Source organism: Quercus lobata, chromosome 8 (genome assembly GCF_001633185.2).
Source record: "Quercus lobata isolate SW786 chromosome 8, ValleyOak3.0 Primary Assembly, whole genome shotgun sequence".
NCBI lineage: Eukaryota > Viridiplantae > Streptophyta > Magnoliopsida > Fagales > Fagaceae > Quercus > Quercus lobata.
This window is the reverse complement of record NC_044911.1, coordinates 38,126,585-38,148,407: the sequence shown is the minus strand read 5'-3', so window position 1 is coordinate 38,148,407 and position 21,823 is coordinate 38,126,585. Positions and strand designations below refer to the sequence as shown.

Sequence of the window (21,823 nt, the reverse complement as noted above, 5' to 3'; positions counted from 1 at the left end):
CAATCATACAATGTAAAAAAAAAAAGTTAAAATGAACGATGGTGAGTTTATAATTTATAGGTTCCTAGTCGATGGACCAACAATAATTATAAAAGCCCAACTTAGTCTTCTATATTATGTATTTAGATTTTTTTTTTTTTTTTGGTGGGCCAGTTGGAAGAAAATGTTGAAAAATGGTTATAAAAGAAAAACTTAGCCTTGAGCACACTAAAGAGGCAGACATATATTAATTTTACCAATCCTTAACATTGACGAACTGTCACAGCGAGCCAACCTGCTCAATCTCTTTATGTCAGGTGAAAGTGACAAAAATATACCCTGACATACAACAAGTAATCCAACAAAACAATAGCGGCGTAGTTGTTTGCATTTCAGTCAAAGGAACAGGTAATCAAACCCACCTCTCTCTCTCTCAATGGGCTGGTGACCAACCGATGGAATAGCAAATGTGAAAGAATGAATGAGGTGGGGTCTTTGCTTAGACGTACAGCATTCAGGGAATTGGAAAACTTAGCAGATTACAGTTTAAAAACAAGTTCTATTGAGAATGACCAAAGAAACGAGTCTATATTTTTGTTAACAACAATAATTTTCAATAAATTTTAAGTGACTAGTTGTGATTCTTGTGAACTTGTGATTGGTTCTAATTTTGATCAGATACCCAATAGTTACAACCTGTAACAACTTATTGCCTAAAATCAGAATTGACCCAATCCTTAAGATGAAAGATTTCTTTGGGGCCTTTTATATATAAATATTAATTAAAAAATAATTTAATATTAATCAGATTGAGGTTAACTTGATGCATTAAATACATAATTTAATGAATAATACTAATTAAAACTAAGGTTAATTTCATATAGAGAATTGAATATCATAGTTTAAGCATAAAATAAATTATATATATAATTTTTTTTTTTAAATTACTTTATCTTGGATATATGATGACACAGTGGGTTCCAGTTAGCTCAACTGGTAAAACCTCTGATGGTTGAATAGAGATCTGAGGTTCAATCTCCGCTTACACCAAAAACTGATTGGTGTCTTGGTCTGATGATAAAAAACTATCATCAAAAGCGAATGTTATAGGTTAAAACTCTCTAAAAATATATATATATATATATATGATGATGATGATGATGATGATGATGATGATACATAGTTAAGTAAATTTGTAATCTAATTTTTAAGAGAAAGATCTAGATATTATTTGGTGTGTGATTTTGTAGGAGATTAGTTTACCAAAAAAAAAAAAAAGTCTCAAACTATTAGGGTAGATTAATCATCATTGATGATTTAACACATATGCAACTTTTTTTCTTTTAAGTATTTTAGGGTTTCAATTGGTTTAGGTTTTTATTAGTCTCATACTTTGAAAGTCTTGTTGGAAAAAAAAAAAAATAAATAAAATAAATAAAAAAGTGCTAAAGGTAATATAAAATATTCACAACATGATGTGACAATAAATGTGTTTGATGAATTCCAATAACGTAATTAATGAATATTTGAATTACCTTTTTGTTTTTTATCCAAAGAAAATTACATTTTTGTAATTGGTGATATGTCAATTTGTAAGCCTAATAAAAAAATGCGGTATCCCTAGCATCAATAATATATAAAAATAAATAAATAAGTGCACAACCATTTAAAAAAATTCATATTTTTTTATAAAATTTTGGGTCTTTCACAATGGAGACAGGCCATTTTTTTTTTTAGAGGTAAAAATTTTTGGTGGTGGAGGTCTTAAGCCAAGTCCTAAATTTTTGTTGTAAACATCAACTTTCTCAAAAAACAAAAGTGACTTACTGAATTTTATAATTTTTCATTCATGAGAAACATAAGAGAATGTGTAATCATTATTGCACAATGACCCAATTATCGCCCATTTGGTTATAAGGAGCAAGCATAATTAATTGAAAGGTGTGTGGCTGTGTCACTGTGTGCTTGTGTATGTGTGAAAAGTTCTGAAGTAGCACTTTTGGTGGTTGCTATGCTTATGAGAATGGTAGACTCGTAGTACCCTAGTAGCAATCTTGGATATTGAAAATTAATCATAATACCCTAGTAGCGGAAGCTATGATACCTATTTGTTATGTGTATGCAAACTATGATACCTATATTTCTAACAAAGTTTTGATATCAGCGAAGAAAAAAAAAAAATGGAAATCCCAATTATTTTTTTGAGAATCCCTGGAAATCCCAATTAAATATGCTAGGAAGTCGAGAAATGTTTACGTAGGTACAAGTACAATATCCTCGTCTCACCAGACTCTATACATAATACATGATGTTGGCAAGCGACCAGTTATATATATTTATCTTATCATTGAATGATGTCCTACTGATAATTATGGAAAAAATGGCATAACAAATTAATTATTAAAAAAAAAATGGCTATAATAAGGGGTTACCTTTATAATGTAAATACTGTTTAAGTTTTCTTAGTTTTGGTGAACTACTTGTATTTTGGATTTTTAGGTAGGTTAGGAGTAGGGGTTATCCACCAGTAGGATGAAAATTTTCCCTAAGCATTATTAGAGAAGTGTGTAAATCACTAACTCTATCTATGAAAAGACCAACCAATAATATAAGAATCAGAATAGTATCCTAAATATGGAGCAGTTACATGGTGATAAACCAAATGTACCTTTTAACATCAAGCATATTAATATTAAGCCAAAACTTATTATACACAACTGTAGTTACCATTCACACACAATTTGAATTTAAATCATGACAAATGGTGGGTTTCAATTAGTTCAATTGTTAAAATCTCTAATAATTAAATAAGAGATCTAGAATTCAATCCCAGTTTACACAAAAAAAAAATGATAAATTGCGTATGTGATTGGTTGTATGAAACAAAGTGTGTAATAAACACTACTCTTAATATGAACAATAAATCATCATTGTGTATAACAACCCATATTGTAATATTAACATATTCAACATGACTATGTTACAAATCATATTATAATGTCTCATTCTCACAAACAAACAAAAAAATTGGTCATAGGTAGTCCAAGCCTTCAAAATGTTGGGTCCTAAGAAAAATCAATCAATAAATATTTTAATCAATCCCCAAACAATATTATCACTAAAATTACTAAGCCAGGTTATAAATTAGAACGTACACAAAAATTAATTTACATATAACACTTTTCCATCAAAGAGAAGAACTACCTGATATATTCTCTCAAGGAATTTAATGTAAAGACCTTCATTCACTCATGAATATAGATGTGTCCTTCCTAGGAGATGTAGGCTGGACCATAAATCCAATGAACATACTTGGAGATACTTAAGACTTTTTTATTATTTTAACCATAGCTGCAGATTCCGTGACTCAAACCAAAACAAACAAACAAACAAACAAACAAACAAAAAAAAAAAATTCGTATGAATAATTATTACCCTGTTGCAAAGAATCTTCTGATTGCTTTAATAATTATTCATGCTATTACAATTTTTTTTTTTGTATTTTTTTTTTTAAATAAATAAATTCATGGGTTTCATTTTACTGACAATTTATATAAGTCACTGGGTTTGGCTTGGTCTTTCCAATCCCTAAGCTAGAAGTGGTATTGTATAATTTTTATTCAACCACTGGGTCATAGGTTCATTGCACATAAATTATGATCTTGTCTCTGTAGTCCGCATTTATGGATGCAGTCACTAAATCTCTATTATTCTCCATTGATTCCCTGCTGATTCTGCTTTGTTTTCATTGTGTTATATCTAAGACAGTTTCCTGTGCATCAACACAGAGAGAGAGAGAGAGAGAGAGAGAGAGAGAGAGAGAGAGGCAAGTATGAAGTAATGGAAGTCAAATGAGCTTATTCAGCTCCATTTATTCCACATTAATAATTCTTATATTAACAAGTCTCGCTCTTCGCTCTTATAAGTTGTAACATTAAACTGTTACAATACCATGGCACACTACATTTTGATCGGTTGTGTGCCCAAAGAAAAGTAGTACCTGCAGGCTGCAATATTATGCTTTCTACTATTACCCAAAAATGGTTCTGATTATGCAAATCACATTGCTCAGTCTGGGGTATTGTATTATATTGTTGTTTGAGGGTGATTATATTTACATCACACCTGTTGTGGATCAGCTTCTATTTCTTTTGCTAATTCCTGGGTCAACATGTCTGCCCGATCATCTTGTCCACCTGCAAAGCTGTAGACCCGAAATGCAAGTTGGAAAACCCTCCAGAGCATCTTTAAACGTGCCTTCGCTTGGTCTTCAGTTTTGGATCTATTTTCTGCCTTGGCAGTTGAATTTACATCTCTCCTTTCCTATAGCAAAAGCCAAAAATATCATATACAGACTAATATTTAACTTATAAATTTGATAACCTAAGTAATAACTAATAAGTTAAACATTTTACCTTAAGTGCTAACTCTATGCAGCTTGAAGAAACATCAACCATAGATTCTTTAATTTGCACCAAAATATTAAAGTCAAAATGAATATTGTGACTCTGCAGCCGCTTGGACTCTTCATCTCTGGTTCTTTCTAATGCATCCACTTCCCCCTTGATCTGTTTGCAATAAAATTATCAGGTATGTGAAGAAAGTGCCTCGAGTAAAATTTTGGTTCATCCTTAGTCCTAAGAGTTTACCTTATTGAAATATGATTCAACCTTGTCAAGAAGCTGGTTCAAAGGAGACATTATTTTCCAGTTCTGCAGTGTAGTAACTATTCCTTCCAATTTTATGTATAGTGCGGCTGCAATCCTCAATGATTCGAGCTTCTTCGTGGGAAAACCTTCAAACCTTGCTAGCACCTGCATTACAAGGAATAGAGGGCTTTAGTTTCAAATAACCAAGATGTAACAGGATTAATAGATTGAACTATATGAAATGAGAACTCACCTGGGTCTCATCAGTCAATTTCTCCAAATGTTGTTCTACATATTTGTGGAATTTAATAAGGTCAGCCATGTCCTTTGTTTGAAAGGAATTAAGTGCAATTTTAACTTCCACGATTGCTTTTGCATGCTTCTGAACATCTTCTTCAATTTGTTGAAAATATGCTGACCTAAGAAAATAAAGAAGGAAATTAGTGGCAGGAAAGAGACTAATCTTTTTTGTCTGGTCAAGACCATAACTACTACCAATGGACCAGGCTGCATTTGTAGTTTGGGGTTGTGGAAAGAAGACCTTTTTGTCATCTCTGCTAGTGCATCAGCCATTCCCTTTTGTCCCCCAGCAGAACCTCCTACCTGAGTTTTACTCCCCCTTGTAAGTTTGTCCTTTAAACTTGAGCCTTCAACCTTTCCTTTCAGAACCCGATACATGTTGCCCATATGGGTTGATCTCTTAAGTTTGGTAGTTGCCTTCTTTGGGCGTAAGGCCTTTATGACACCGGGTGGTAGGGGAGGTGGTGCTGCGGCTCCCTTTGTCAATGGCATGGGAGGTGGTGGCATTGGCACAGATCCTTCAGAAGGTGGAATGGGTGGTGGTGGCGGAGGTGGGGTTGCATAAGGATTTACAGATGGACTGGCTGGTGGTGACGGAAAAGTTGGAGGTGCATTGTAATGTGGTGTTGATGGTGGGGTTGGGGGGGGTACTGCTGCTGACCTTGCTTTGGGCATAATATTTGGTGGTGGAGGTGGGGTTGCAGAAGGATTTACAGATGGACTAGCTGGTGGTGACGGAAAAGTTGGAGGTGCATTGTAATGTGGTGTTGATGGAGGGGTTGGGGGTGGTACTGCTATTGACCTTCTCGCTTTGGGCATAATATTTGAAATATCTTGCAAGGTGTTTGTTTCTTTGGAATTATTTGGCCTCTCATGGCTTTCTCTTTCTGGTGATTCTTCAACAACGTCTTTCATTTCTGAATTATGGTCAATGGCAGCCTTGTTTTTCCCTTCAATGGGGCTGGAACCTTGTGCTGATACACTAGGGGACATTTTGAATGAGAGACTCTTCATGTCAGTGGACATCAAACTCCCTACTGCCTGAAGTCTGAGAGGCAAAAGAAGAGGTCTGGAGCTGGAGACATTAGCAAAGTTACCAAGTTTGATAGCATATGTCATCTCAGGAGGAATTGAAGTTGGGGAATCTGGGGAAGGGCAGTAGGTTCTGTTTTGTGAATAGGATTTACGTAAACCATCCCCAATAGTGGATTCTTGTAACCTTTCATTATTGTCCTCGTCTTCTTCCATCACATCAAACATTTTTTTTGCTATGTTAGTCATGGAATTGAGCTTTGCCTGCACAAGTCCACCTTCAATACAATAAACTTATCAGTTTCCAATAAGAGAGTTTCTACATTTTCTGGCACTAGTTTTCACAGAAATTGAGTGATCCTACCAAGTTGCTCCAAACTGATGTTCTCCAAGCTGTCTTCGGTCTCATCCCCGGCATTGGTTATCCACTTGTGGTTCTTTTCCCATGAATCTCCAATACATCTCAAAGCATTATAAAATTGGGCCAATCCCTGTGTAAGTTGTTTTTATTAGTTTATAGATTCATGCAATCAGGAATAATGTTTGCTAAGTGTCTTTGAGTAATTTATGGTCTTGGTAAGTGAACCTGATTTATTGAAGTTTCTTTCTTTTCTGAATTCAGATTCCAGGGAACAACATTAGGGTACAGATTATGGAGATCCTCTATGGTTCCCATCAACAACTGCCAGAAGATAAAAACAGGATAAAAGAAATGAAATGCAATTTCAGATAAATGACTTTTCTGGTAATGGCGTACTGCTCATGTAAAGAGTTGAATACCTCATAAATGGAGCTTGAACACTCACAAGGAGGAAGGTCAATGATGTCTCTAAAGGTTAGTATCTTCTTCCGGAGCTCTATCATCAGCATTAAATTTTGACTGCACACGCTTGAATTGTCTATCATCGTTTCTACCACATCTTTTGTGGTGTTGGATACATCTAAGCTTGTTGCCTGCAGGAACAAACATTTCTTTTTTTCAAATGATAATTTATGCATCTAGTATCTTTCAATGTATTCTTATGTAACTCTCACAAATTTGGTTTCATATTGTCAAAATTTTCTCTGTTTTCACGAAATCTACTGACTGTTACAAGAAAAGCTAATTCAATTAATAGTACAGTGATTGCAAGAACTCTTATAGGTTATCAAGTATTTCAAAGATTTATGATTTTGCAAAACAAAGTGATTCTTGATCTGCTTAATCAATTTCTCTGTACCCCAAGAAAATCTTTCCATATTTTAGGTTGCTATCTTTAATAAACAAGCTGAAACTAGGAACACGCAGGAGGTGGCATAAATAGTTTTTCTTAGATTTCCATTTCTTTTAATCATTCTGTTTTTAAAAAATTCTTTTTACTTTATAGTAGATGTACTGACTAAGTAAGGTGAGACATGTTTTGGCCATGATCCGGGAAGTGTGAAGAAAATTCATGCTTACAAACGTCATGAAGTGAAGCACATTCTGACATGCTCAAGTGTCATAAGTGAAGTAAAATTCAATTTGTAATGGTTAAGCAAGTTCTGCATCTGTCTTGAGTTCAGCGTTCAAATGCTCATCTTTTGTGGGATTTATCCTACTACGATGTGTAAAGGTTTCAACATTAAAAAAATTTATGTCCAACATGTCTACATGGCACTTCTTTAGAAAGTTTCCATACGTTATAAAAACAAATAAAATTGCATGCAACAGAAAATATGAAGTTGACAAATGAGAACCATATATATTCATGATTACCTGGATTCTGCTTAAATTGCAACGGGAAAACAATGGTGCTGCAGAAAATAATCCAGTCGCCATCTCTAACTCCAGTGCCTTTTTTTTTTTTTTTTTTTTTTTTTGCAGAGGATGATGTTCAAAACTTTAATCACCCACCAATATACACTTTAGATAGTTTCTGACATTCAAGAGCACAGATGACTAATCGAAACTTGGAATAGCTAGTGAAGAAAAATCACCAGGTGCAACAATATCTTTGGCTTACACGACTAGTACATTGCCAATGAAAGAAACTAAGAGACATGTGGCCAAGTTCCCAGAAAGAAAATGCTGCAATGCAGAGACTCTAGTTAGAAAATAGCAGCAGCACCTCCAAAATATCTTCTATTTAGGGACCAAATAGAGTTGATGAACCGGTTACCCGGCAAGCTTTTTGGTGTTATTGCTGGAACTTGTATAGCTAATGTAGCCCTTCCCTAAAATTTAGAAACTCACAGGTTGAGAGATTGCCACATGTGTGTATTTAGCTCTATATTAACTTCCAAGACAGCAATTCCACCATCACCTCCAACCCTTTCGCTCTTTCTTTGGAACTGCATCAAGATGTCAATTTAGCTAATTAATATAGGCCCCAAATGCCAAACCCCTCGATATCACTGCATCGTGAATTGGTGATCATAAAACGATTTCTAGAATTAAAAAAAAAAAAATTATGTGCATGCTGTAGCATTTCGTTTTAAATGATTGTTTTTTATTTTATTTTTTGCAACACGTTTTATATGACTGTTTTTAACTATAGTGTATTGCAATCCAGTGCAAGCTCTAAATGAGGAGGGGCTGGCAGCCTGGCACATAAACAAGCTAGGTACTTGGTGTTTCTCAAAAGAATAAAAATAAAAATGCTAGGTAACGTCCACAATCTTGATGAGGGGCTCATTATCTGCCATTCCAAAATCCTAATTGCTCTATAAAATTAAATTTTATTATTGTTAAAAGGATCTTATTAAGGGGCGTCATTAAGGCATTTGCTTATGGACTATTTTAGAAAAGTTTTAATATCACTTTTATGAAAAATATAAAAAATGTTAATAAAGTTAGTTTTTTTTTTTCCATAAAAAATTTCTAATAATAATTCTTAAACTAATGCCTTTAAACCATCTTTAACTTTTCCTTTCTTTTTTTTTTTTTTTTTGAGAGAGAAAATTTCAACCTATGACGTCCACTCCTGATGATAGCTCTTTATCATCAAACCAAGACACCAATCAGTTTTTAGTGTAGGCAGGGATTGAACTCCAGATCTCTTGTTTAACCATCAGAAACTTTACCATTGAGTTAGCTGGAACCCATAACTTTTCCTTTGTTAAAACTCAAAATTCAGCAATGTAATACAATTTGATACCATGTAAAGGAGGCAAGGCAAGCACCAAACCAACGTCAACACTTTTCCCCTTCATGAATAACATATTAGCAAATCAACAAACCACGTGTCATGTGTTGGTGCATAATATTGCTTCTCTCTCTATGAATAAAAATCACTAGTCTCATTTTGAATGTTCCACTATATACTCCATAGAGTGATGTAAAGATCACCAAATAACCCATTGCCCACAGCCCAACCCAATAGTCTGACGGCCCATCGGGCTAATGGACGGCCCATTCCACTGTTATTGAGGCGCATTGATAGCCCACTAGCTCAATGGGTCTGTAGACACTGGATTCTGCACCCGTGATTTAATCAAGGAGAATGACTGGAATGACCATTTATATACCCCAAAAATCATGATTGTATTACATGCATTAACTTGTTCATTGCATATCATAAAAATGATCTTGAGATTCTAATGGTCATGACAATATACCTGGTTTCCAAATTGAACCGTCAGATCAAAAGATATCGCATGATCAAGTTTGCACAGTCCACATACTTTGTGTTTAGGTAGAGTCAACCACACATGATTAATTTAAATTAATTCTAATTGGTTAAACAATTAAAATTAATTAAATAATTTTGTGATTGATTGATAATTAGTGTCTAAAATAGGATTGCGTGCATGGGAATAAAGAGGATAATTGGATAACAATAAAATTGTAAATAATCTGAACTTTATCAAGATTTATTTTAGAATATTTATCTATAAGATAATTGTTGTTGAAAAGACCTGAATTATCCTAAAAAGAGATAATAAAAAAAATCTTAGAATACAGATTAAAAACACGTTGTGCAAAACTCGGCTCAAGAAAACCTAAAAAAAGAAAACGCACCCGAACACGAAAGTGTGATTGGCATCCAAGAGTGCCATTCGGCACTTTTGGAGTGCCGATCGGCACCTATAAGGGCTTTGGCCTGACGCTCTTCGGGTGAAGATAAAACACATCCTTTTCAACTTTTTCATAGAAGGACGATTACTTATTTTTTAAGCATTCCAACCTCTATAAATAGAGACTGAATCTCAAAATTCAAGACACTCTTTTACGATCTAGGGGAGACACTTTTTCATATTCTCAAATTTCTCATATTTCTAATCTCCTTTTTTGATATTCTCTTTGAAGCTAGGGTTTTTAGGTTTCAAAGATAATTGCATAAATTTCTTTGAACCCTAAAATATCCCCTCAAGAAGAAGAGTGCTCCATGCAAGAGGTTGTTTCTTATTAACCTTTTTTTTTTTCTTAAGTTTCTCTTGTTGTGATGATGCATGTTTATATATTTTTTAGTTTAGTTGTTTCAAATGTTCATATCATGGATTGTTGATTTATTTTGTTGAAACATGTTCTTGATTCTTTTTATTATTGTTATGATCTATTTCTTAGTTTCAAAAATCTACATGTTATCACTTCTTTTTCTCAAATAAAAACGGATTTGCATCTTCATTAGATGCAGATATGAATTTTTCTTAAATTAAAAATGGATCTGCATCTTCCTTAGATGGAGATCCGAATTTTGTCAAAATAGAAACGGATCTGCATCTCATTAGAAGCAGATTCGAATTTTTCTCAAATTAAAAATGGATCTGCATCTTCCTTAGATGGAGATCCGAATTTTGTCAAAATAGAAACGAATCTGCATCTCATTAGATGCAGATTCGAATTTTTCTCAAATAAAAAACAGATCTGCATCTTCATTAGATGCAAATCTGAATTTTTCTCAAATAAAAAACTGATCTACATCTTCATTAGATGCAAATCCGATTTTTTCTCAAATCAAAAATGGATTTGCATCTGCATTAGATGCAGATCTAAAATTTTTTAAATAAAAACTGATTTGTATCTTTCTTAGATACAGATTTGATTTTTCTTAACATAGCAGATTTTGAAATAATAAAAGATTATGAATGGTTGTGTTTGTTTTATTTAGTGCATATAACACAAATTTATTTCATGAATGAAATCCTCTTCTCAAGAAATCTTTTTCATATTTTTTGTACATAAAAAAAAAAAAAAAAAAAAAAAAAAAAACAAACAAACAAACAGATCTTATTTTTCTTTCATGAAAAAACCAATTTTTCTATTTCCTAAAAATAGATATGATTTTTCTTTCATCCAAAAACCACTTTTTTTTAGTTCTCAAAAAACAGATCTGATTTTCTAAACCTAATTCAATTTTTTTTTATCACAATAATAGATCTGAATTTTGTTTAATAAAGAGGAGGATGTATTCATAAATAAACTTGTGTTTTTTTTTTTTTTTTTTTTTTTTTTTTTTTTTTTTTTTTTTTTTTTTTTCATGTGTGCAACATATCATTCATGTCATGCATAAAAGGGTACATTGGTCACAAGAGTCTAAAAGACCAAACTTTATCTGGGTGGAATATGTGTCTAACACCTTCCCATTCCGTAACCTAGCCTCTAAATTTAATGTCTTTGGATAGGTAGATCTAGGCTTTATTTTTATTTTGGGTAGATTGTAATTAGGAAAAAAAGGCATATAATTAAATATAACTAGAGCCCAAAGTCATGTAATGCTCCATTTATCAAATATGTATTCTTTTTTATTCAATCAATAACAATGAACTATTTCAATCATGTATTTTGCAGTTAGTTTTTTCGTTTTTTTTTTTTTTTGGTATAAAAAATAAGTGGCGACTCCACGCCACTTGCCCAAAAAGAGAGGTTCCCTTAAAAGCACTTAAAGATCTTTCTTTTTTTAGAGACACTTTTGCGGTCTCTCACAGGGTCAGACCATGGACTAGTTTTTATGCCCATGGGTGTCCGATAAGCTAGCCTTGTAGCCCAACCTATTAGCCCAACCTATTGCCCAACTCAATTCTTAACAAAAATATATATTAAGAGTATGAAGGATTGATCTTGAGACATTATAGAAGAATTTCTTAAAAAAAACCCCTCAACCACTAAGATATTAGTTTACCAAATATATATTTTACTAGTAGTCTAGCAACTTTGAATTAACCATTTGACTTATTTTTATTATAGATAAAAAAAATCATATAAGACCTTAATAAAAAAAATTAAATAGGTTTTCATCAACAAAACAAAAAATTAAATAAATTTGATCGTAAAAAAAATTTAATTAAGTATTAAATTCTTTGACTCTTTCCTTTTAAAAAATAGATTAATTATTTCCTTATAAAAAATTGAGTCTTTCCTTATAAGAAATAATTAAATAAGATGCTAACACAAGCACATGAGTAGCCCATTAAGCCCAACCCATTAAAGATAAAATGGGCATTGCCCATGGGTAGGGTCATGAATTGGTGTTTTCTCTTTCGACCCAGCATGTTAACTAGTTGTCGGGGGCGAAAAAGTTTTCCTTCCGACAAATGAGATTTATGTTGGGTTGGGGGCCAAAACCGAAACTCGACGATGGGCAAGATGCATGACCCAAAGACTATTAATGAAGATCCAAAGAATTCACTGTATCTTATGCCTTGGGCCTAAATTGAGACTGACAAGAATGACCCATAAACAATTCCTGCAGCAGACATGTCAGCATGATTAAAAAACATATTGCAAGAAATAGCCCAGTAGTAAAATGTTTCTGTAGTAAACTAGCCCAGCGGTAAAATGTTTCTGCAGTAAAATAGCCCAGCGGTAAAATGTTCCAGTGGTGAAGTAAGACAAAATAGAATAAACCTCCAATTGTTATCTATTTCACAAATTAAGGAAAGTATCCACATTTTCAAACTCATCATCCATTGGCTCCGGAGAAGAGTCTTCTAACACAGTAATATGAGGGAAAAATTTTATAGTGACAGTTACATCATAACCTTTAATAGTAAATGAGTAAATGAATATTATGGGCTCCATTATGACAAATAATGAGAAAAACTTAGAGTGGGTTGAAGGGAGAGAGAAATCCCAGCTAGTGCAGTAAGATCATTATGATACCAGGGCATGCTTATGGATATGACACATGTATTGAGTAGTGAGGGCCATTTGTGAGTATTATGAGTGATGAGGGAGAGTGTTCAGTAAAGCTGTTAGGGCTTTCTACTGGGGGTAGATAAGTGTTTATGAGTAGAGTTATGAGGGGTGTTTATGAGCTAGGAGCTGGAGAACTTAGTTTCTAAGCTTGAAGCTAAGAACTCAGTGACTCAGATCTTTGCTAGAGCTTGGAAAAAGCTAACCAAAGAGGTTAAGGAAGATTCTCTTTCTATTAGTGTGTCTCTTAATGTATCTTCCTCTTCCCCTAAGTGTTAATGGAGAGTTTCTATTTATAGTTGAGTTTTAAGGGGTAATTAGTAAATAATCTCTGCTAAATCTTTCTCAATCTTTAGAAAATCCTTAAAGAATTGTTCTTGGGATTTTAGCTAAGAGTGGTAAGTTCAAATTTTAGAATGTTCTTGCTGTTTTGAGTAATAACAGCTAGGATTCTGACTTAGCATTGAATGCGGATTGACCTTGGCTGATAGGATTAAAGCATGCATTAGGCTAATGATCTTGATTATGCTGCTTCTAGAATCAGAGCTCCCTAGAGCAGATTGTATCACCCCAAGCCAGATGTCAATCTTGGAGCCCTTGCTGGGAACCTTGCTAGGATCCCCTTGGTGCTCTTCAAACCATATTTCCCTAAATTTCCCCATTTAAGGTTCATGTACTTGGTCCATGAACTAAAGAGTACACGTTTTTGGTATGAAAATGAATTGATTTCAAGTTGTTTCAGGAGCTTTTATGGTCTGGTCATGACTGCTCTTGATTCTTGACTGAATGGGTTGGAGAAGAAAGAAGGGACAGCTAGCTGAAGCTTTCCAACTTTTTGTCATGTCACTTTCAGCTTTATGTCATATGAGAAATGATGGAATTTTAGCTTGTGAAGGAAGGGTTTAACCCTTGATGGACACATGTCTTCTTCTGATTTGATTGGACAAGTTGGAACTTGATGGCAATGGGCTCTAGCTATTAAGTTGTACTGAAATTTGGCTGGTCAGTTCATATGAGTTTCAGTTGCTGGGATGTGTATGAGCTGGGCTGGCTTAGTTGGGCTTTATAGTTGAGCTTCTTTGGGCTTGGTTATCCCTACAAAATGAAGAGTTTTGCCATGAGTAATATACATGGGCTTTCATAAATTTTGTAAGAGAGGTGTTTCTTAAGAGATGAGTAATTATATTTCCCATGAGTGAGGGATTTAATATATGTAAAACAAGTGTCAAAATAATATTTGAGTTTTGTAAATATGTGCCAAAATAGCATTTGGGCTTTATAAAATAGTTGTCAAAATAATATTTAGACTTTATCAGATAGTTGCAAAATAGTATTTGGGCTTTGTAAAATTGGTGCCAAATTTATATTTGAGCTTTGTAAAATAGTGCCAAATTAGTATTTGGTCTTTGTAAAATAAGTTTCAAATTAGTCTTTGGGTTTTGTAAAATAAGTGTCAAATTAGTATTTGAGTTTTGTAAAATAGTGCCAAATTAGTATTTGAGCTTTGTAGGATTTTGTAAAAATATTGTCATGTAGTAACAGGCTTTAAGAGATGCCATGTAACAACGGGCTTTTAGAGGTGCCGTGTAGCGGGATTTAGAGGTGCCATGTAGCAATGGGATTTAGAGGTGCCGTGTAGCAACGAGATTTTAATAGGTGCCATGTAGCAACGGGTTTTAAGAGGTGCCGTGTAGCAACGGGCTTTTAGAGGGTTTTGTTGGGCTTTTTGGATTTTTCCCACAAGTTAAATGATTTTGGGCTTTTTTATGGAGGAAGTATAATTTTGTAGCCCAATTTTGGTAGTAATGTGATGACCATTTTTGTGAAAATCCAAGTTGGATAATATGTGGGATATGATGGGTAATATTTGTGAGAGGGCCCAAGATAATTTATAGGGCTTATATATGGAATATTTGTGAGAAATATTTATGTGGGCTCAAAATAGCTTATTGGCTTATGTGGGTATTTTTTGAGTGGGCTAATAAAAATACGGCCCGAAAATTTGTACCTCAACACTAGTTAATAACCCACTATACCTAGCCCATTGTACCCATGGGCCAACTGGCCTGGCCCATTGTGATGTTAAAGATACTAAAAAATTTACCACATATCCTTTACAAAAAATGTGTCACCAATCATAATAAAGAAATTTTGATATTTATTTATTATGTTATTGAAATCTATCAATCATATTGCCACATTAATTTGTAAACTATGTAATAAAATTTGTACTAATACTTTTAGTATTTTCCAATCAAATAACTGAAATTAATAATTAAAAAAAAAAAAAAATCAAACACTTGGCATACAATAGTACAATGTACTTAAATAAAACACTAAAAATGGGATTAAGGATTTCCATTTCTCTTCCTACTTGTAAATTTGTATGTTTCAGTTTGTTAAAATGAAGCTTGTTTTGTGCCTTCCATATTTGCCATAACACAAAGATAGAGATTCTGATGGTAAGGTTGTCAAGGTTTGGACTAAATTGCATAAAAAAAGTGCTCCCATCTCCAAGCTACTATGTAGATATGTCATTATGATTCATTGTAATATAGACTTTGTACTACACTCTTATATAATTAAAATGTAGCCCTTAAGGGTTTCTTTCGTGGACGTAGGCCGTCAAGACTGAACCACATAACTCTCGTGTTCTCGTATTCCTATTTTATACTTCCTCTTCCATATCTAGTATAGCATATGCAACATGGTATACGCATCAATGCTAATATTTAACATGATATCAGAGCCAAACTTTGCTCTTAGCTTCAAGCAAAATATCTCTACACAACAAAGAAAATTCCAACATGCAAAACACAAATCCACCACAGTGCCACTACTTGCCTCCAGATCTAGACTCCACAGCATCACACAACCACCGTCGCTCGTACCCATGTCCAAGATTCAAAAACACAAGAAATCTGTGAATCACTTCTCAAACTTGTGCAAATTGAGGCTTCACTTGATGAAACCAACCACATAGGTGAGTTCTATGGCCTCCTACGAGCAAAACTTAAGTTTCCCAATCTTACCTCTCTATTGCACATGTTGCTACGTGTAGCAAGAGGCTTCGGTGTCCTTCCCACTCGCCCTTCTAGTTACTCACTCTTTGCCAATCAACTAGCCACACACGCCATTCCAACATCCTAGCTAGACTCCAATCTATTGAACCTAGAAACTCGACAACCAACAACGTCCGCACACGCTTCCACGAACCACTACACCACTACATTCTTCTTCATGCGTTTCCACTCAATCGTAATTGCTTATGAAGTCATTCATGACATCATCATGCTACGCTAGCAAAGCCACATCATCGAATGATGTCAACAAGTGGCACGTTAGCCCTAGTCAACGTCATTGCCACGTCTGCCCGTGTTAGTATTTGTGCCATGTCATATGTTCCCAACTAGATCTGTGACCCAACCTAGACCAACCTAGAACTTGTTGACCGCTGATCGTTGACTTTGACCTTGACTGTTGATCTTCTTTGACTTTGACTGATGCGTTGACCTTTAACCAAAAGTCAAAGTTTCTGAAATGGCTTATCTTGCTTCATTTTCAGCGTAGATTTCGATTTTGGACTATGTTTCTTCATTTGAAACTCCAAAATTACTCAATTGGCCAATTTATAATTGTGGTTTCTTGAAGACTTTATTCGAGGCTTCATCAAGGGATTTTCTCAAGCTTATCCAACCTCAAGTTTTCATCAACCTTCCACCTTGAATTTAAGGGGGGTGTTAGAAATATATTAGACATATTAGCCAATGTAATAGGCCCAAGCTCCTCTACTTTGTGTGTAAGAAAAGTCTCCTACTTGTACAAGAAATTTGCTATATATACTCATGTTATGGTTCATTATAACACAAGTTTTGTACTACACTCTTATATAATAAAGATGTGACCCTTAAGAGTTTCCTCTGTGGACGTAGGCCATTAAGACTGAATTACGTAACCCTCGTGTTCTTGTGATTCTATTCTATGCTCAGGGACGGAGGCAAGCTTTGACTTGGGGGGCAATGCCCCCCCAATTTTAATAAAAATATTAGTATAAATTCGAATACTAATTTTAGCAATTTTTTCTATAAAATTACACTTTGCCTCCCTTTAATAATATCATTAATTTTTTTAAGAATAATGTTATTGCCACAAATTTTTCTACAATATTTTTACAAACTGTTGAGGTAGAAAATTCATATTGGTTCGCACTTGGTCCACCACTTACATCACTTTTTGACTTACCAATAATCACTCACTACATCAGTAATTTATAAAAAAAAAGTTTGTAACTCTAGCATTCCTCCTTGTAAAAACCATAAAAAACTCAATAGATCTAAAATCTAAAACGAAATATACAAGCCCAGAAAATTAGCACAACAACAAAAATTACAAATAGTAAATCTAAAACAAAATAAGTCCAATGAACTAATTTTACCCAACACAAAAAACCCGGCCCTTTAAAAATTTTAAATAAAATTATTTTGTCCTTACCCAACATCACAGTCACACACTAAAAAAAAAAAAAAAATCCCTCAAACAGCTAAGTAGCAATAGAGCCAAAGATTGGAGCTGCTGCACATAGCCAACAACAAATCTGCCCCTCCTAACTCTAAGTTCTGGCTTCGTCCTTGTCTATGCTTTCTCTTCCGCTTCTACTGTAGCAAATACAATATGGTATACACATCAATGCTAATATTTAACATATAGGAAGAGATGAGAGCTGCCATGTGAGGGATTTGAGCCAGCACGTAAGCATCAAATGAATGACGCATAATTCTCATATGCTGACTTAAATGCCTCACATGCAAGCTTATAATCCCCACACATAAGTTTTGGAATTGGCCTAACAATATGCATTATTGCCTCTATCTTTGATGGTCTTTTTGAAGGTCTTCTGGGTCATGAATTTGAGAAACCAAGCTTATGTTTGTAAGTTTATGAAACAAGTTTTCCAATGGTACCAAGTTTGCTTTCAATCGGAAGCCTGGATCAAAAGTTATGCTCTTTGAAAGTTGATATATCCCAAACTTTTAGAATTTCCGTTTCACCATTATGCAAGTTGTGCACGCATTTTGAGGCATTTCCAAACTAGGAATTGAGTGATCCAAATTTCTTTGGCAAGCATGTGGCACTAATTTTATATTTATTCTTTATTTTGAGAAAATTGGACTTCGTCATAAGAATTACAGGCGTGTGAAAGGGTTAGTTTTTACATGTTTAGAAGTTTCATTATGCACAAGACTTTATGTGTGTGTTTGTTTTTTTTTTTGTAATTTTAGCCACCGAGACCCCTCAAAATGAAGCTTTTCGTAAGAGATTTCCAATGATATATGACTCAAATGATTACAAGATCGTTTGGCTACCATTAGAACGAAATCAAAATTAGATTAAAAAAAATTTCTATACTTACTCAATTTTCTGATTTGGTTTCAAAATTTTTTATGTTTTCAAGATATCTCATTTGATTTACGTTGGATTTTTGTGGCCCAACCCTAATTTCAAAGGAAATTGAAATATCCATGTTAGTTCAAGATTGAGCTTGATCAACGTACAATCATATTTTATGGTCGATCAAACTTGGTCCAACCTTATTTTTTACCACGAAACTCTCGAGTTTATCCTAATTTGACCAAATTTTAATAAGTTAAGGTGCTTGAGTTGGTTTCGTGATCCCTATTCATTTTATGGTTGAAATTATTATTTTCTTGGTTTTGGCATTTAAGCGCTATAATGCTTTCAGAGGACAAAACTAGGTTGTGACAAAATTAATTTAAAGCACAAGACAACATTTATTTTTGTGTTAGTCAATATATATATATTCTCCAATAATATAATCAAACATAAATTCCTTTTGAATAATTACTTTTTAGTAAAAGTTTCAGTATAAATACCTAGTAGGAACTGCTTAATGCACAAATTATGATAAATAAATATCATTATTGTTGAGATATTTGAATATAAAAAAAAATGATATTTACAATTTATTTCCCTATTAATTATATAGTCATATTTTGTTGACAATGAATTTTCATTCATTGATTGGGTTTTAATTGAGATTTATAACCATATTAAACCCATAATTTTATGTCCATTATTTAGATTTATTTAGTCTATTTAATCTTTTTGTAACTTACTAATCTACTAAGTCTATAAATAGGTTCTCATCCTTTACCTATTTGGATATACACACCACTAGATTATTATGAAAAAAAGAAAAAAAAAATCATTCTCGTTCTTTGTGTTCTTTACTCTTGTTCTTTACATAAACATAGTATTGTACTTTCTATAACTATATTACGTGGGTATGGAGGTGAGTACTATTTTAAAGCTTCCTATCTTGCTTAATAGTGTAGACTAGTAAGATAACAGTAACGGACTAAAGAGTGGTTGGATTGTTGTATTGTTGTATCTTAGAGATGATGGCATGCCTAAAATGTTAGATGTATCGGTTAATAAACATATCTTGCAAATAGTGCATATAATCTCAAGAGAGTAACATTGTCTGGACCTCAACTTGGTCACCCTTAATTTCATATAATTTACGGTAACAATTTATATTTTATATATATATATATATACACACACGATACACCAATGAGGTAATTATCTCCTAATTTTCAAGAAATTTTTTGTCTTTCTTGAGGTGAAATACAACTTTTGTGAAATATTCAATTTTAAAATAAAATTAATTTTGTAAACTATCAAATATATTTTTATTAATTAATTCACGTTCATAGAAACAAAAATAACAAACGCAAATTTTCATTAAAAAAGGGTACATTTTCTCATAATACATTCCGTTGGAATCCATTCCAAAACGAATGCAACAAGAATTTGTATGGGAAAATAATTAATAAAAAAAGAAAAAGAAAGGTAATAAGACATTGAGGAAACATAACGATGTTTTCCAGGAATTCTTCTTACAAGAAAACTCACATCCAAATCCAATAAAAGCCTATAATATTACACAAATCTAGAACTGCAAACACCTCTAATATTTGTTAGCATATATTTTCTTGAAATGCAACTATATATAAAACATTACAGGAGGAACATGTAGAAATTCAACTCTTGACTTAGATCCCTCAGAAAAGAAGCCGAGATATGTAATATACCTTCAAATGCTTCCACTGCTGCGCGCCTCGAGTTCCACATGGCCAGTATATATTATCGAAAAACTCACAAACATCAAGATCAAGGTTTTCAGAACCAATTAATGTCAAAGTCATAATCGTATTTGGCAGATAAAATCTCAACTTTCTTGTTGGGTGACAAGTTATCGATGACCAAGGAGCAGTTTACATAGACATCAAACCCCTTCAATGGAAAACGTCCCAGCACAACGTTAATTGGTGCCTTCACTCTCACAAGCAAAGGTATCTTCCCTGTATGCCTGTTTTCCAAAAGGGCTTGTTGTAGCCCTGACCCAAATGGACTAGTGCCTTTTAACGCAATACTTATCATTGTTGTATTCTTTTTTGGTTGATAAAAACTTGGTATTTTCCCAGAACAAAGCTGAGAGTCCGAGTAGGACACGTTAACCTGACTGTCTTTGCCATATAGGAAGCCCATATATGAATTTGGGTTCTCGGCTTTTACAACCACAGCGAATTCGGTGAAGAGGCTCATATCAGATTGGAGTTCAAAAGCATGAACACCGAAGCTATCAACATTGTAGGATGGAACTTTGGGCCTGTACATGTTGTAGAGCAAGAAAGTGAGGCCAAGGAAGAGGGCAGTGAGGAGGAAGAGACAGCAATAGCAGCAACATATGCACTTAAAGAGACAACTACCGCGTGACTTTTTGGAATGGTACCGAGGAATGTTACGGTGATAAGGAGGGGGCCTGAGGTTGCCTTGGTTATCATTATTCCCTGAGAGCATGACATATTTTGGTGGTGCATAGGGAGAATTTACAGGCAGCTCCATGATGAATGATAATTATGAGTTATTGTTATTATGGAGATGTCTAGGTGAATGTGTGAGAGGTGGAATAATGGTGGACACTTTGGTGGGCATTGGCCATAGACAAAGGAGAAGAAGAAGACGAGGAAGAAGAAGAAGAAAGAGAGGCTCTTCTTTCTTCTCTTCTCCAACTATTTTTTTGAGGGAAGGTCGTTGGAGAAGGAGAGGGAAACATTCATGGCTTCCATTGGTTAAAGGCCTATTGTTACATGTGTGTGGACATACACTACTGTCCAGTTGTTTATCTAACAGTAAAACTGGTTCTCTCTCTATTTTTTTGGCATTTGTCGTTGTTAGTACCTTCAATTTAGTTCTTTTTTTCTAAATTTAGGCACAAACCATGTTGCATTGCATTTTTCAATTAATTTTAATTTGTTTTAATATGAAAATGCTAAGGTTACAAATAATTTTACTTTTTGTTTTTACAAAATATTGATGTGGTGAGTGGTTATTTAGAAGTAAAAAATTTATATCAATTATGGACTCAAATGAGAACCAATAAAAATTTGTTACATCAATAGTTTGTAAAAATATTATAAAAAGGTTTATGTCGATAACATTACAATTTTATTTATATCCATATCTATATATATCAAAAAATAGAAGCATAGCATTTATTTTTACTACATTCCAGTTGAGCCATATCAGCAATTATGTTATTATCATTTTTCTTTCCAATTTTTCCTATAATTTTTTTAACATTTCCTAATTTAAGGTGAATTAAAAAATCTATTATTTAACAATCAAAATATGATCTCTTTGTCCTATCAATATATATATATGATCCCTCTCTTATTTTTAA

General features: G+C 33.6%; 2 protein-coding genes across 2 annotated transcripts; both read right to left on the bottom strand.

Moving 5' to 3' along the window:
- Nucleotides 1-3,883: 3,883 nt before the first annotated feature.
- LOC115958184 (uncharacterized protein At4g04980-like) lies at nucleotides 3,884-7,772 on the bottom strand. Its single transcript, XM_031076573.1, has 9 exons — nucleotides 7,699-7,772; nucleotides 6,741-6,914; nucleotides 6,547-6,642; nucleotides 6,325-6,451; nucleotides 5,170-6,238; nucleotides 4,882-5,047; nucleotides 4,629-4,793; nucleotides 4,395-4,547; nucleotides 3,884-4,302 (listed from the first exon to the last, which is right to left on the bottom strand). Exons 1-9 carry the CDS (start codon nucleotides 7,759-7,761, stop codon nucleotides 4,099-4,101), a joined length of 2,217 nt encoding a protein of 738 aa, XP_030932433.1. The 5' UTR covers nucleotides 7,762-7,772; the 3' UTR covers nucleotides 3,884-4,098.
- Nucleotides 7,773-19,911: 12,139 nt separating this feature from the next.
- On the bottom strand, nucleotides 19,912-21,157 carry LOC115954534 (NDR1/HIN1-like protein 6). The gene has a single exon (XM_031072404.1). It carries the CDS (start codon nucleotides 20,983-20,985, stop codon nucleotides 20,260-20,262), a length of 726 nt encoding a protein of 241 aa, XP_030928264.1. The 5' UTR covers nucleotides 20,986-21,157; the 3' UTR covers nucleotides 19,912-20,259.
- Between the last annotated feature and the right edge of the window lie 666 nt (nucleotides 21,158-21,823).

Bases quoted from the DNA above. Each gene is read 5' to 3' on its own strand.
- LOC115958184 (XM_031076573.1), bottom strand. From the start codon at position 7,761: ATGGCGACTGGATTATTTTCTGCAGCACCATTGTTTTCCCGTTGCAAT. The intron at 6,239-6,324 runs GTAGGATCACTC...ATTGTATTGAAG, and splicing joins CATCAGTTTGGAGCAACTTG to GTGGACTTGTGCAGGCAAAG. The intron at 4,794-4,881 runs GTGAGTTCTCAT...CTTGTAATGCAG, and splicing joins AATTGACTGATGAGACCCAG to GTGCTAGCAAGGTTTGAAGG.
- LOC115954534 (XM_031072404.1), bottom strand. From the start codon at position 20,985: ATGGAGCTGCCTGTAAATTCTCCCTATGCACCACCAAAATATGTCATG.